Here is a 16,870-nt window from a genome sequence, read left to right as displayed (position 1 = left end):
AGCATAAGTGAAGAGATAAATGTCTGATGTATTCATTTGATATCATATTTTACATTTTGCTTGCTGGTACAACAATATTGATACAATTACACTCTCTTCTATAACTATTCTACAATTAATTTTAAGAAAAAAGAAACTATCAAAATCCATTCCATAATTTAAAGAGATATAAAAAGGAAACTCTATCATCATTTACTCTCAATCTCATGCCATTCCAAATTTGTATCGCTCCAACGAAGAAATAATTTAATTTTTATTTTTTTCTGTGCAGTGAAAGTCAATAGGTTCCAATGTTGTTTGGATTTGATTGTTCTATAATAAAGGCATAATATTCATTGGTTCAGAGATCATGACATTATTTTCAGCTATTTTGACACTCAACAAACAGGAAAATCATATCTAAGATTAAGCTTTAAATATAGTCTTTTGTTATGCCCAAAAATGCCTAAAATGATAATAAAAAATAAAAAATAATAACTCGAAACGAATAAAATTTTGTCTTTCGTAGGATATTAGGCCTACAAAGATATAACCTTAACAGATCACAACTGAGTGTGAAATATAGAGGTCTGATATGCCCAAATCTGCCAAAAACTCTTTTATAAAAATGTGTCAAAAGTAAAAACTTCTGGGTGCTATTACGGCATTTTAGCGACAGAAGCATCAGGTTTGAGCATGTGCTGTAATTTTCTAGTGATCTAATGCAGTTAGGGCCTGTTAAGTAGCTTAATGACAGGAGGACAATACGGATGCTTGGTGTGGTCCATATGGACCGCATAGGACTTTGACGGCACCCTCTGCACTTTATTAACCACATGTCTTACCAGTGCTTAGTAAACTGTTTTGTTAACAAAGCTCTGGCAGGAAGAATAAAAAAGGGGGTCGGCGTTGAAAATGTGAACAGTTGGTGCGATGTAAAGACACTGTTTTCTGCGGAGAGCCTGATAGCGCCCCCCTCCCCATCTCCTGCCTTCACAGTCTATGCCACTCCGCCCCATCCTTACAAGCCATGGCTTAGTCACACCAGCTGCCTGCACTATTCTTCACTGGTTGAGCTGCTCCCTGTCAGGACCAGAAGCCCCAGTACTCCATCCCTATATCTAAAGAGAAAGAAGCAGATGGGATAAGTGGGTTTCGAGACGAAGTGATCAAAACAATGTACATATTGGGACCATAAAACACAGAGAGCAGAACCAAAGCTCTCTCAAGATCAATTTTGTTCATATTTTATTTTGTGGCTAATTCACATGAATTTGTACAGGTTTAGGGGCAGTATTAGGGGTGGTACTTTGAAAGAATTTGCCACCTTGTAAAATATGCATATGCATATGACCACATTCAATTAGCCACCTCTAAAAATTTGTAGGAATTGCTGTGCGATCGGGACTAGTTAGGAAGACTAGTTAACAGCTGCTTTGGTTGTGAGCTATATTCAACCTGATGACATTTGGAGAAATATTATGGAAAAGGCTAATTTAGACAATAGTATACGTTAGAGATAAGCACCATGTTTTTACATTTTACAGTTTTTATGTATTAAACACTTTCACATTAGAACATTTAATGTATAATTATTTATTATAGCTATATATTTTGTTATAATATTAAATTATCATATTCAGTTAGATTCAATTTAAGCTAATACAATAAAATTAATATTAGATATAATTTCAGTACATACATATTTTAATATAAACACAGAATAAATATGTTAAATTCTTATTTAAATAATATATATTTTACTATGAATGTATGTATCTGTGCATGTATATATATATATATATATATATGTATATATATATATATATATTAGGGCTGTCATTTGATTTCTTTTAACTAATTAATTGCAAGGTGCTGCACTTAATCTAATTAATCGCAAACTAAATATGGCTGTGTAAATAGTCCCAAAAATACAATTTAAAGCTATTATTGTTTTAAATGTTTAGGCTACAATGGCCTAACATTAAGTATGGAACATAAAAGAAGATAATTAGAAAAACATCTCAGTATTTTTGTTCATGCAAGTCACTAGTGACCAAAACAGTTTAGTTACCAACAGACTTTTATGTTGTGCGAAATAAAGTAAACAACATGATGGTGAGTAAATGATGACTGAATTTATTTATCTATTTTTGGTGAATTATCCCTTTAATTTTTTTATTTATTTCTTTATAAATACAATGATACTCAAAGAAGAAACTAAAACTACCAGCAGATGTCGGTAAATGTCTATATGAGTCGATTCGTAAACAGCTGGTTCATTCAGGAGTGAAGTAAACGGCTCTCTTTATTAATGGGCTGCTGAATCATTGATTCACTCGATTCGATCAAACTATTTCCGTTGGCAAAATTGAACAAAAACACACAATAGTGTTTAAAATATACCACAATTTTAACTTATTATTTACTGAAATGTTGTATAAAATCACATTTGCACCCGTGCGTTCTTCTTAACATAAACAACACTCCTGTGATATTGCTTTAGTTGCTTTTAAGATATGCTTATCATATCACATAAATATGAGACAAAAACAATACAGGGGCTTTTTTAATTAATTAATTGATTTATTTATTGCCCATCTTGAATTTTAGGGCATAACTACATTTATAAATTTGTTGCCTTGCATTATATTTGTCAACAGTCATCTGTATGAAATGTAAGATGAGATACAGGTTTGGGGGCGGGGCAAACCTTCTCATTCAAAGAGTTTTCTTTATTTTCGTGACTATGAAAATTGTAGAGTCACACTGAAGGCATCAAGGGCTATTTGACCAAGAAGGAGAGTGATGGGGTGCTGGCCTCCACAGTCACCGGACCTGAACCCAATCGAGATGGTTTAGGGGTGAGCTGGACCGCAGACAGAAGGCACAAGGGCCAACAAGTGCTAAGCATCTCTCGGGGAACTCCTTCAAGACTGTTGGAAGACCATTTCAGGTGACTACCTCTTGAAGCTCATCAAGAGAATGCCAAGAGTGTGCAAAGCAGTAATCAAAGCAAAAGGTGGCTACTTTGAAGAACCTAGAATATGACATATTTTCAGTTGTTTCACACTTTTTTGTTATATATATAATTCCACATGTGTTAATTCATAGTTTTGATGCCTTCAGTGTGAATCTACAATGTTCATAGACATTAAAATAAAGAAAACTCTTTGAATGAGAAGGTGTGTCCAGACTTTTGGTCTATATATATATATATATATATATATATATATATATATATATATATATACATACATACATACATACATACATACATACATATATATATATATATATATATATATATATATATATATATATATATATACACATATATATATATATTCTCTCTGTCTAATTTAAATATGACTATTTAAATATGAATAAATAAAAATATATTTAAATAGGATACATTTTTTATATTTTGGATTGTTTGATAAATATATAAACAATACAATACAATACAAAATATTAATTTATAAAAATTTCATAAATATTAAACATTTTACAAGGTTTGCTTTTAGAGTAAACATTATATAATATATAAACATTATATGAAATATAATACAATTATTTAAGATATTTTAATTGATTAATAAACTATATTATATTATAATCACATTGCATTGTTAATCAGAATAATCACATTAGCTCTAATCTGTGCTGATGCTGATCCGTGCTGATCGGAATTCCAGAAAAGATGTTCAGTCAGCTGTTTAAGAAAACTAACAGGCCAAAGCAAAAAAGAAAGAATGAAAAAACACAATGCAGGCAAAATGAACTCCATTTAGAGCCTTACAATAATCAATTTCGGCCCTGACAGAATTAGTTACATTTCAATTTACTTTGAAGTAGTTTTCGGCACATTTGATCGCGATCTTCGAAAGCACAGCATTATCGGCGCAAGAATGGGGCTTTTCAAGGTGTTTATGGATTTGAAAGATCCCTCTCTCTTGTAGAGCACAGATTGTGTGGTCCGATTGGGTCATTCCCTCAAGAGTCACTTGAAAAATCCACAGTATTTGGTCTAACTCCCGATACTATGTGCTAAGACTTCAAGGCATTTGCTTTGTAGCGGAATCTGCTTAGGTTTAGTAAGCATAAAGGAGTCCTAGCGCACACGTATGCACCACCCTTTCCACAAAAACGTTCCCGAGTGGTAAAATTGAGGAACGGAGCGACCCATCCACTGAGCAAACAGAATGAACTAATGGATCAGCCATCTTCTCCTCCCATTCCAATTATCCGGAGCCATGTTAAGAATATGGCCACGTTGGTAAACGCTGATGCTAATACAGATAATCCCTTACATATACATATCACATTCAGACCGGTCACTTAGCCACCGAACCACCCAAGCAGTCAGAGTGCAGGAGTTGAGACCGCCAACAGAGAGAAAGTGCATCCTTCAGGTTTGAACAAGCTAATGGGGAATATGTAAATGACGTGGGGGCTTATGAGATTATCACTTGTTTGATAGTTATTACAGGTGTTAGTAAATCAGAATTAGGAGTCCAGTTAATGCTGGTCCATTCAGACTCTGATTGATCCCTTAATACATGCATTTGTGGTCATGTTTGCTTCCTTGAATCGTGCTGTGGTGGGTCCACACTGTTTACTCAATGCTCAAAGTTTCACTTATTTTCTGGCTTTACTTTCCATTTCTCTGGCCTCTAATCACAATGACACAACATACCTGGAAACCTTAAACGCAGTTGCATATACGTCATGTTTTTCCATCCACAAGTCTGGATTCTACCTGATAAGAATAGTTCCTCTGTGAAAGTATCGGTCTTAAATTTCCCTGATTTCTTTCACTTTGGAAGCTGCGCTCGCAAGTTAAAGAAGTCATTAAGCTTATCCAGACGCCACAAAAGAAAGATTTTGCAACGGCAAACAGGAGTGTCAAATCAAACAGATTTGCCAAAGAGGCTTTGGCGAGTTGGTGAGGTCCATACCAATTTGGAGATTTCAATTCTCTCTTTTAAGTCCTGGGAAAATCACTGGACTTGTTTGGAGAGGACAAAAGCACTAAATATGAAGAGAACAACTCAAGAATGTTATGTAAGATTCGGCAAAACATTCCAAAGAGTGACACAAAGTGGAATGTTGAAACCTTTTGAAAACAGTTTTCAGCGAAACTCACTACAGAATTATGTGCCATTGTGAAGCCGGCCAGGTTGGCAAAAGAAAATCTTAATGAAACAAGTCTATCTAGAACAATTTGGCCAGAAAAAATGGAAACTAAACTGATTTATCTTTTTTTTTTTCATATGTCTGAATCCCCCAAACACATTCAAATGTCTCTGTCTGGATCTGCAATTCTCAGGACCAGCTGGCTGTGAATATCCTGTGAGCTAGTCAGTTTAAGGCAATAAAACTCAAGTAAAATCACAATATTAACTGCAATTTCATTCACATTGACAGAACCATGACCAGAACCAAACCAAAATATGTTTAAAAAGTTAAGGCAAATTACTGAGCAGATTGCCAACCAGATCACATCTTTCTTTAAGAGTATCCAAAATAGCACTTTTAATTGTACCATAATAGATCATTACAAGCTAGGAAAGAAAAAAAAAAAACACATTTAATGTGGCTGTGTGAGAATGAATTATTTATTATTCAGATCCATGTGATCGTAATTACTGTGAAAATGCATTGTGAATTCATTGGAAACCCATTTAAATAGTCTTAGAATAGACGGCTTAAGAATTATGAATTCAAAAGACTTTCTCTGCGGGATCCGCGCTGACATCGCCCTCTGCTGGAGACCAAAGGACACTTGATTTCATTCTAGAGGTACCATGGACTGCGCACAAAATAAGTACAAGTAGTGTTATTATTTTAAGATTCGACGGGAATGCGGATTTTCCAATCCTTGCAGCCTTATTTAGGGGGGAAACACTTTCAATAATTTTTCAATTACAATAATTTATAATTGGTTTTAATTGTTTATTTGTAAAGTTCAGATAAGTTCAAAGAGTTTTTAAAAAAGTTAAAAAAAAAAAAAAAAACGTCAAGGAAAATGAGAAAAAGAGTCATATATGCTAATCCTGATAAAAGTTCTTCATATTCATGATTAAATGTTTGTTTTATAAAACAGACTGAGACAAACATGAATATAAAGCGAACATTTGTAGAAACTTGGTAGACATGCTTTAATTGGATCATAAATATTAAGATTTAAATTGCGTGAACGCGCTATTCAGATTGCTTGTAAGCGAATAATCTCTCTCGCGCGGCCAAAACAAAACTGTTCCCTTGAGAAAAACGCTGAACACCATGTCATTTCAACTCTATTGCACCGTTTTAAAACTGATGGTGTTCCGCAACCTGAGGCGAATTAACGCTATGCATTTAAACGTCTACAATGGTATGTCGGTTTCTTGTGTTCCTCTTGTTCCAATGTGGCCAACAACACAAGACTGGTCATTGTAACAAGGCGCTATTCCTCCCTAGAAAAGACCAGGAACGCTGGGAATTTAAGAAACGAGTATTATTTCGGAGGTGCCACCTATTTGCTGCTCATAAAAACAATATTTAGGTTGTGCTTGAGCGTTACCTCGCTGAATAGGCCCTATTCATGTGGGGTTAAGAGTTTAGCGTGGGTCCTGTGAGGAGGTAGCGTGGGTCCCTGTGTTTTGGGGAGGAGCTGTCAGGGCTTCGGAGGAGCGGGAGAATAGGGACCCGCCAGAGTCTCTTGCTTGGGTTCGAGCTCCGGTGATTTAACTGCATAATCGGATTGAAAGTGAGCTGCGGAATTTATGTCAATTCACATTTCATCAAACGGCGAGTGTGAATTGAAGTCGACAGAACAGAGGGTTAATCCAGAACTAAAGCCAAAATAATTAGGGGCCCCCATCTAATCTCCTGCTCATTCTAACACCCTTGAATGACATTAAAATATGGCAATGCTTGCTGTTGGCAGTCGAATGTGTTCCCCAACTTTAAATGGACCAATCAAAGCCCAGGCTTTACTTGTTTACTGCAGAGAAAAGCAGATGTTTGCTCATAGGAACCTACATAGTTTTGGGTGTCAACCACAGGACTGAATAATTCAAACAAGCTTATGTCATCTATGACAATCTAGAATAGTAAATGAAATATGTTTTAAGAATTATTCTGCTTTTATAGGCTTAGCCAACTAGATTTCCTTCTAAAATTAGTTAAATGCAAGCTCATCTTTTACATAACCCCAAACCCCAGTGTCCCGATGTGTAATAGCACTTATCAAAAAATTTAATAAGATCTATTGCTTTTTACTTTAATGTAGATGTCTGCAAGTGTAAATAAGTACTTAGGATCATAAAAAAGTGTACTCCACATCAAGAACAACTGTGTTATGTCAAAAGTGATGTTTAAGAAAATCTTTTACTTACACAATCTTTTATTCAGAGGGTAGCCAGATGGAGTAACTCTAAAACCTTTTGTCACTTGTTTGGAGTATGGCCTATAAATCAAAGATTTTCCCCTCAACATAAAAGCAATCAAATAAAAGGATGAAGAGATAAGATTGAGTTGAGTTTTGAGTGCACATGGATGAATTACTTGTGCTTGATGCAAACAAGTTTTATATCTTTAAATTGTTTTACCATATATTGAAACTTAAAAAAAAACTTGTAAAAGGAAGAGCATAGCAAAGTTTGCAATGCATTTTTAAGAATCACTTCTTTTCATAACATCTAGACTATAATGGATAGATTAAGCCTTTGTTTGCCAAATCTTAAGACAAAATGTCATTACATCTGGAATATTCTAAAATGCTCTCCAAAAACTACTATAACCTCATCTTTAGACATAATCCTAACCATGGCCACCACCCAAACCCTGACCACAGCACAAATTTTAAAAAGCTGGAATGTGGAGCATCTGCTTGGAAGCACTTGGAATTGCATTGGACATTTGTGAATTGTTCTTTAAAGACACGTTTTCACATGCACGAGATCCCTCATTTTCACATGGCTGAAAATCTCTTAAACTTCCCTTTGACTTTGAAACAATTACATTTTATCCTTAATTAAACTCAGAAAATGTCATTAAGTGTACATTTGTCCATCCATGTCTGGGAGAGCTGAGGAGAAGCAGGAAGTCAGCCCAGGTCAGGAATGTCAGACAGGAAGTCCTCCTTGTGTTTGGATGACTACTTCTGAAATAGACTTCCTGTTCCCTTCGATCGGTTGGGTGGTGTTTCATTTAAGGTGGTGACAGGGAGGGTGGCCAAAAATACACAGTTGCATATCCCTCAAGTGATAAAACATCAATAAATAAAGGGGGTGGAAAAGTTATAGAGAAATTGGAGGAGATCACCCTTTTGCAGTTCCTATATACATTTGCTCTGTAGTTATAAAGGATGCATATCCACCCTTCAACGAGAAAGCTACATCAACCAACATTTCAGTCCATAGGGAACTATTAGCCTAAGTGGAAAAGCACTGTTAGCCTGTCACGATCCTCTGGTTATTATGGTGCTCTGCAAAGAAAACAAAGTCTAGTCACAAGCTATTTTTAGCATATACTGCTGCTAAGGACAAACACTAAAAGACAAAGCCTTCAAATTTTGCCATAGAAGTTTTGCAAACTGTAAATAACCACAGAAGCATCTGAATCAGCTAGATGAAAATGAATGTAATGCATAATGTATAGTCTGTTGGTCATCATTGCAAAAAAACAACAAATAACTTTCTTAAGGGGGTTGTTTAGCAATATAGAACAACTAATTGTACGTTATTTACAGCAGAAAACCAAATAAACTAATAAATGGACACTGAATATTTATCGGAATTACAATAAAAGACAACGAGATGAAGGAGTAAAATGTGAGACATGATAAATGTGGGCTACTGCAACTGACCAATGAGAATAAAGTATTCCAGAGAGCTGAATAATAATAGTCTATTTATGTATAAACTTACATCAGAATCCATTTCAACATACAGTTGTGTGTTACTACGAATTCATTTAGTCATGTTTGTAGAGCATGTTTGGCAGAGACCAGAGACAGATGTAAACAGTCATGGGGTAGGTCACATGCCACAACACTTATACAAATAAACACATTCATTAAGGGGCCTCTGAACTTAGGTTCCTCTCATGTTTGCTCTGCAACCAGCAGCTGTGAGCGATCACAGGACATTAGTAAGAACTTTTCTGGAACAATACAAATAATTGCCTATGACTCTGTCACAGCCGCATAAAATCTTTGTTCGATTATCCCAAGCACTTCCTCTTAAACATTGAATTATAACTACCTCAGACACAGAGAGGCACTGTTGCACATGAAGGCCACCCCCACACTCACCGCTCACCATCTGGATCATTTAGAGGGCGGAGTGCCCGCTTTCCCTCCGTCCCTCTTGTGCTCTCTCCCTTCCTCCCTTCCCTTCCTGCCGGCCTCTGAGCAGAGGATGTGTCTGGGAGTATGAGAGAGGAAGACTGGCGGTGAAGTGGGTATGTACCCTCTCTCTTCGTCTCCCTCGTTACTCTCTCTGTCTCTGCTGATTGCTCTATCTGGCAACACTGAGCAGGCCCTCTGGGCAGGGCAGTCTCTTAGTGGCGGAACGGTGGACGGTGGAACAACAAGCCTAAATGTCAGACGGAGATAAGAATGGCCAAGACAATCATGAAGGTACACATCCTTTTTTGTTTGTTTTCAATGAGGAGAGGCATCTGGGAAACGTTTGTTTATAATGTCATAATATTGCTCCGGTAGAAAAATCTATGTATATTTACGTAAGCTAAAAAGAATAGGCATACATGTTTCTGCCAGGGGATTGCTACATAAATGCCCCTCTAAACCCATCTTGTGTGTGTGTATATATATATATATATATATATATATATATATATATATATATATATATATATATATATATATATATATATATATAACTACTACGGGTGGAAGGATTTTAAATTTGGTCAAACGCATGCATTTCAGCATGACAGGAAATTAACAGCAAGGCCTTGTTGTAATTGCATATGTATGTAACATATACAAAATACAACACAGTGCTGTGCAAAAATGCCATCCAATAAGGGAATTATCTCAAACACAGGGTTTCAAGAAGCTAATATCATGCAAAAATATATATAAAAAGATATATACATTAGCAAGATCTGTAGGTAAAAATAAAATAAAAAAAATACTTTAATTTATAAAACTTTTAGGACATACCTACAACAAGCAGACTTTATTTGATGGTATATGGTTCTTCTGCAAGCCATAAATCGTTGTGGTTTTGGCTGGATTCCCAGTGAAGTACTACACTACCCACAATCCTGAAGAAAGAACCACCAATTAGAGAAGTCACTGTTACTGTGGCAAATTTAATGACAGCACAGCAACACAACTTAATGACATAATTGAATCAGTCTCACAACAATGTTCATCAACTTTTCGGTCCCTCATTTTCGCAGATGCTAAGAATATTTTCCTTATATTAACGCTTGTAAAGAAAAATATATAAAAATCAAATACCATTTTTATATTTTATTCAATACTGCATCACCATGGATGAATAGATGACAATTTGAAGCACTTTATGGGTTGTTCATAAAAAAAAAATTTAAGTACTAAGTCCTATGTTCTATTTATTTTTTATTTTCGATTACCTTTCGAAAAGAATAAAAGATATTCAGGCAAGCACTTATTCTTGGTCTCTGCATTATGAACTCTCAAGGAGGGGGTAAAACCATGCAGTTTCTGCCCTGAAGCTGTTTTCTGAGTAATTGTAATCTTACATACTTTCCCGTGGGTGTTTCAGTTCTTGAACACCCAAGGGATTGGGGAATATGAAATGGAAATTTTGAAACTTCAGACTTCAGTTCGGTCAGGACATCACTGAGTCATTATTTGGAGAAGAGATCCGTCTGCTGAGTTTAAGACTTTACTACTGTCAAAATTTTAAGATTTAGTCTTTTGCTGGTTTAAATAATCTCTGTCTCAGGAACACCAGGAAAAGTGAAGACTTTCACTGTTAAAGTCATTCACTGTGCAAGTCAGAAAAAACTCTCTCATTCTCAAACAAGGAGGCATTATTTAACACATTCAGCAATAACTTAATTTAACATTGCCACTGAACAGTTGCACAATTCATTGGATTTTTCTATGCTGTTGGCTTATCTCATTTGGCTCAGTAGAATATGGGCTACATATTTTTTCTGCATTTTGACTGACAGATGCCATTGTCCCAGTCGAGGTGTGGCCAGAACTGGAGAGAGCCGAGTGTTTGGCTCGGGGTGCTGCGCTGAAATGGGCCTCAGGTGTCTTTTGTCGTCCAGAGCATCTGGAGAGACTTGGACAATACAGGAAAAGGGAGAGTCAACGAACTGCATCGATTTATTCAAGGTTAAAGGTAAGTAAAGGTCATTATTTCACATCAATTAAAATGCCTCTAAAAAGTTTTTGCCCAGCAATGTCTGCAAGAAAAGTCATCTGCTCACTTGTATTTTTCTCAAGTCAGTTGTACAGTCCTACCTGGAAGGTGTCGACTGGGGTCTTGGCCAATTGCGAGAGGCACGAGCTGAGCTGAGAGAAGTGTCTCATGACTTGCACAAGGCTGACTTGGAGTCCAGGAAAAATTCTGAAGAAGTAACTACACTGGAGACTCTTCGGGAGATTTCTGTCTCTCACCGCCAGCTCCTTGCTGCAGTTAGTAACCTACCACGTCTCTATAAAGGTTAGTGATTCCCCATCCTTTTCAGTGCACAGGGGTGTCCAGTCCTTGTCTTGGAGCCCAACATCCTTAGAAGTTTAGCTCCAACTTTAGTCTCAACATACATGCCTGAACATTTGACCTTGATTACCTTGAATCAGTTTTGGTTTTTTTAATTGATGATAGAGCTAAATTCTGTTGGACAGATATCTTGGACTCCAATTACATTAGGCCTACTTGCAAGGCAGAGCAAGAACCTTGCTGAGTAACAAAATTGCTATTAAGGTGGACATGTTTACAGCTAGCTAGCTAAACCGTAACACAAATCTATCAAACACTTATGTACTGAGGTTAGCCAAAGTGATGCAAGATTACACTCTATGTATGTACATTGGGGCTATCATTTGCTATGTCATCTCTTTCATGTCAGTGCGGAGTATGGTGCTAGAGACCGAGAGACTAGTGGAGTCTCGGAGACTATTGGAAGCTCATGCTCGACTAATGGAACTAGAACACTGGCAGGATGAGGTACTGCTACAGCTTCAGGGACCCAGGGGATCGCCTGGAACGGGGTTAAACTCTGAGGATGAGGAGTTAGTGCGGAATTATTTCTCAGGCGTTGGACGCTTGGTGGATGCCCTTGCCAAGGAGCTCTGGGCAGTGGTGGGGAGTGGGTTGTCACTTGCCTGTCAGAACCCCACGCTTTTTGTGTCAGCTGTACGGATAGTGGAGCGTGAGGAAGCACTAGATCAGATGTTTCTGGAGGAGCGGAGGTCAACATCGGGACAGAACATGCCCATGCCCCCTGGGAGACCACGTTGCTGGAGGGACCGCTTCTTCAAGGTCTGATGATAAGCAAGTTTCCTGTTGGTAGAAGTACTGGGGAAATTTTTTGTAAGATGACTAAACTAAATTTTAAGTGTCAAAAGTCTTTTTTTAAATTCACTTATTATGTACCTGTTCTACTATTTGGTCAGGTGATGGAGGAGGCAGTGTCAGCACGTTTCCGTAGTGTGTCGTACTTGCACACACGAGGACCAGGGCTTGCAAGTCACTTGTCTGCTCTCCAGCACTGCATTAAGGGAGACCTTTCAACAGTGCGGAATTTTCTCGAACAATGTGTTCCATCTCACTACCGTCTAACAAGGACTTATCTGCGATTCTGCCACCAGTTCTTGCAGAACCATCTTGGACTGGTTAGTGGATGGGAGCTAGAGGGTGGGGAAATCTTCGCTGTTCTAAACTGGGTTCTGCACATATACAACAGGTAAGTAAAGATTATGCTTAAATCGAATTTGGTCTGTGGGTAATCAGAAAACCCTACACGAGAACTTATTCTTTAAGCTCAGAGATGATGGGTGAGCCAGCCCTTGTAGCTGAGCTAGACATTGAGGACATGGGACCTCTCATATCGCAGGAAGGTCTCGAGCAGCTGCAGAACAAATACGTCCAAAAAGTTCGGGTAAGACCCAATGAAGAGTTTTAGCCTCTAAATTTTGTAACATTTACATTATCTTGTCGGAATTAACAGGCCACAAGTTCTTGAGTAATTGTACTGTGATTGTTTGTAGAAGAGTGTCTCAGAGTGGATGCACAAGGCTCTAGAGGTGGAGCTGACAGACTGGCAGAGGGATCAGGAACCAGACATTGATCATGAAGGCTGCTATCACACCAGCCTTCCCACCATCATTGCTCAGGTAATAAAGCAATGGCTAAACTAAAATAAGCAAAGTTTTGGCACTGATATACATATGAACTGCTCTGGTGTCTGTATTGTTAGATGCTAGAAGAAAATGCACGGGTGGCTTTGATGATAAGTGAAGCTCTTCGGGACCAGACAATCCAAATGGGGCTTTATGAGATGGAGAACCTCCTCAGCCGGTGTGTATGTTTAGCAATACCAGGAAATCAAAACTCTTATTGATTATATCCAACGTTTTATACTTTCCTCTCACTACGTCTAAACAGATTTCGAGATGCAATCATAGTATTTGGGAAGGAGCATCGCAGGGATTCAGCCATAAACAGTAACAAGTTCTACCTACATTATCTCCTGGCCTGCATCAACAACTGCATCATCCTCAAGTGAGATGGTGTACACGTATCTTTTTACAGTATGTCTGTATTTATGTGATGTTTGTTTGAAAATGCCTGTGTTTTAAATTGTTTTGTGTGCGTTGGAGGTACTTGTAAGCAGTAATTCTCTGATTTAAAAATGGCCATCTAGAACCTCCACAGAGAGCCTGCAGCAGCAGTTGTGCTCCTACCCTTCAAACCGGTATTCTCGCATTTCACTTGGACCTCTGGCTGCCCTGGACCGTGCTGTGAGAAAAGCGTGTCGCTTAGTCATGGACCATCTCTTGTTTGAGTTGCAACCTCATCTACAGGAGCTCCTGTCTCGTAACTGGCTGGCCCAGGGAGAAGTAACCCAAAATATGTGTGGGGTTTTAGAACGTCACTGTGAATTTTACAACAAGGTGCGGCAACCTTGTCGCCAGGTTAGTGTTTACACCAGGAATTAGAAACAATATCGACCAAACAATCAAATGAATGAATATATTATAATATAAATTATACCCAAAATGCTTTTGCATCATGTGATCTCCATTATCTACAGAGGCTAAAGGAGGAATGTCAGTGGCTAACTGTTGTTGAGTATGTCCGTACACTGATGCAGAAGAGATTGGTCTGCAGAAATAGTGATGAGCGAAACCAATTGGCCCAGCGAATGACACAGGATGCTCAGCTGCTGAGGGACCACCTTCAAAGCATGGTGAAAACACATTTACTATAAAGGGGTATTTGGTGTAATGAAATGTGTTTATGTGGTTTAAGTTTCAAAAAACACATTATTTTCCACATGCTGTACATTATTGTTTCTCCTCTATGGCCTACCTTTCTGAAACGTGTCATTTTTTTACAAAGCTCATCATCCTGAAAAGTGAGATGTGCTCTGATTGGCCAGCTATCCATTAGATTGTGATTGGCTGAATAACTCAAGTGTGTGACGGAATTTTTATGCATGAACTGTTCTGGAACAGTGTTGTCAATACAACTTAACCACTGATTTCTAGTTGTGTCCTCTTTTGGAAGTTCAAACAAAGTATTTTCGCTTTCACAATGAAAAAGCGTCTCCACAACATGGTGCCGTTGGCAACAGCGAGATTCAACGCTACGCCTTCTTTCTTTGCGTATGCATTTGGGCGACGTTATGCAAATCTTCCCACATTGTGACGTAGACATGTGGGCATGTTTGAACAAGGCATTTTAGGTAGGCATGGAGGAGTCTTAACTTTTATAAAGAATATCTCGTGTTTGAGACTTTAGTCTTTGCAACTCTGGGGATCTTATCTATTCATGAACAGCTTCTAACATTCTAAAGAGAAAGGAAAACTTGAAATCGCATCATATGACCCCTTTAATTTTGGGGAGAATTTTTATGTGGTTTAGGAGCAAGTCTTCTGGCAAGTACACCCATATATACAGATTCAGCTTTGTCTAAATAAACAAATGCTTAGAATGAGTTAAATTAAAAACATTAACAAATAATAATCAAATTATTCATTAATTTCAAACCTGAACTAAAGTTATTCATGAGAAACTGACTTGCACAATAGCAGCATTTAATTGATCTCCCAATGTCAATCCCAGTCTCAACCCAATCTCAATTTGAGTCTTTACTCATTTCCAAAAAACATCTAAAGACTCATCTTTTTCGCCAGCACTTAACCAACTAATACTAGCACTTACCTTTTATTTTCTTGTCATATTCTTATGCACTTATCATATTCTTATGTAAAAAAAAAAAACAAAAAAAAAAACAACCTAGCTATGTGTTCTGTACTAGACTAACTGAGACTTGTCATAACACTTGTATACTGCTGTTATTCTCTTGTTGGTCTGATTGCTTCTATTGCTCTTATTTGTAAGTCACTTTGGATAGAAGCGTCTGCTAAATGATTAAATGTAAATGTTAATGTAATGTATCTTATAGGACTTGGGTCAGGACGTCAGGTAGCAAACCTCTAGGAACAACACAAGAACAAGTCTATATACATTTGTGGAAATGAAATTACTCTCAGAATTTCACTCATGTAATGCCATTTTTACATTTAAAGGAGACTGATGGGACCATTGATGAGGTGAATCCCACAGCTTTGATAACTGCACTGGCTGACATAATCAATTTGAAAGACCCAAACATGCTAATACTGGAGATTTCTGTATTAGTAAACAAGTACCCTGATATAAGGTGAGATTTCAAACCAAGTATACCCTGAATATCTTCAAAATGCATTAGTAATAAATTAGTTTAATCTATGTTATCTATGTAATCATAGTTTAATCTATGTCAAGAGACTTATAAAGTGTGTCTTTTCAGTGAGGAGCATGTCTCTGTCCTGATGGATGTAAGAGGAGATGTACCCAAAGACGTGCGGAAGTCAGTACTAGATTTTCTGGAACAGAGTGCCCCACCTTTACCACAAGGATACCGCCCTATATTCACAGAAATCCTTGTGCCCTCTTCCCGCATACAATTTTGTCTGCCTACTGCAAAATGCACTTGAGAAGCACTCAGAGAAATAACAGTACTGAATTATATCCGGCATAATGAACGGGAAATTCATTATTAATTCATCAGTATTCAGTAAGACTAGCCTACTTGTTATCTGATCTGTCTTGTCTGAAATTATACTGTGCCCAAATAATATTTACATTTACGATCTCACCAGATGCTTTCTTACAAATGAAAGTGCATAAACAAAATGTACATTCAAGAAATTAATAAAAAGAAAAATCTTGTGAGTTCTCCAACATGTAAGGTAGAAACAAGAGAAAGTAGTGCACATTTTGGCTCATTGTATTTTTAAATATTTGTGGGTGATCATTTTTTCAATGTAAATGTATAGAAAAGTTAGTGTTACCAAACATAGCATTCTCAAAGCCATTCAATCAATTGCTTTAAAACTTGTATATTGTGGTTCACTATGTATATTATGGTTGACTATTGGTCAATAAAGCAATGCATATTAAGAACAAATATCTAAAACTGATTCATCAATTCATAAAAAATCATTAATACAAGGGTATATCACTAACAAACAATAATGTGAATAATATAGTACATAAAACTGTACAATAATATACAATTGTACATCCACTGTACCATGACACATTATTTGACATATTATTTCAGCCATAGTAGTTTTATTAAGGCTAATATTGGACCA

General features: G+C 37.1%; 1 protein-coding gene across 2 annotated transcripts; it reads left to right on the top strand.

The window, feature by feature from the left end:
• Positions 1–9,298: 9,298 nt before the first annotated feature.
• exoc3l1 (exocyst complex component 3-like 1) lies at positions 9,299–16,680 on the top strand. 2 transcript variants are annotated; one of them, XM_052596894.1, is made up of 13 exons: positions 9,299–9,610; positions 11,164–11,339; positions 11,448–11,663; positions 12,070–12,482; positions 12,617–12,906; positions 12,984–13,101; positions 13,211–13,336; positions 13,420–13,520; positions 13,608–13,724; positions 13,867–14,137; positions 14,257–14,412; positions 15,758–15,891; positions 16,021–16,680. In XM_052596894.1, exons 2-13 carry the CDS (start codon positions 11,237–11,239, stop codon positions 16,205–16,207), a joined length of 2,232 nt encoding a protein of 743 aa, XP_052452854.1. In that variant the 5' UTR covers positions 9,299–9,610; positions 11,164–11,236; the 3' UTR covers positions 16,208–16,680. The 2 variants fall into 2 exon arrangements, with proteins under 2 accessions (XP_052452854.1, XP_052452853.1); XM_052596893.1 differs by having other exon boundaries at positions 9,300–9,610; positions 11,444–11,663.
• Positions 16,681–16,870: the final 190 nt, after the last annotated feature.

This window comes from Carassius gibelio, chromosome B25, assembly GCF_023724105.1.
Source record: "Carassius gibelio isolate Cgi1373 ecotype wild population from Czech Republic chromosome B25, carGib1.2-hapl.c, whole genome shotgun sequence".
In the NCBI taxonomy this organism is placed as follows: Eukaryota; Metazoa; Chordata; class Actinopteri; order Cypriniformes; family Cyprinidae; genus Carassius; species Carassius gibelio.
Note: the sequence above shows the minus strand (reverse complement) of the source record. Positions and strands in the feature narration are given on the sequence as shown.

What these genes read in the sequence shown, in the direction of transcription:
- exoc3l1 (XM_052596893.1), top strand. Translation starts at nt 9,571, where the DNA reads ATGTCAGACGGAGATAAGAATGGCCAAGACAATCATGAAG. An exon ending in GTTCTGCACATATACAACAG is followed by an intron (nt 12,907 to 12,983) that starts GTAAGTAAAGAT and finishes TTATTCTTTAAG; the next exon opens with CTCAGAGATGATGGGTGAGC. An exon ending in TTCCCACCATCATTGCTCAG is followed by an intron (nt 13,337 to 13,419) that starts GTAATAAAGCAA and finishes CTGTATTGTTAG; the next exon opens with ATGCTAGAAGAAAATGCACG.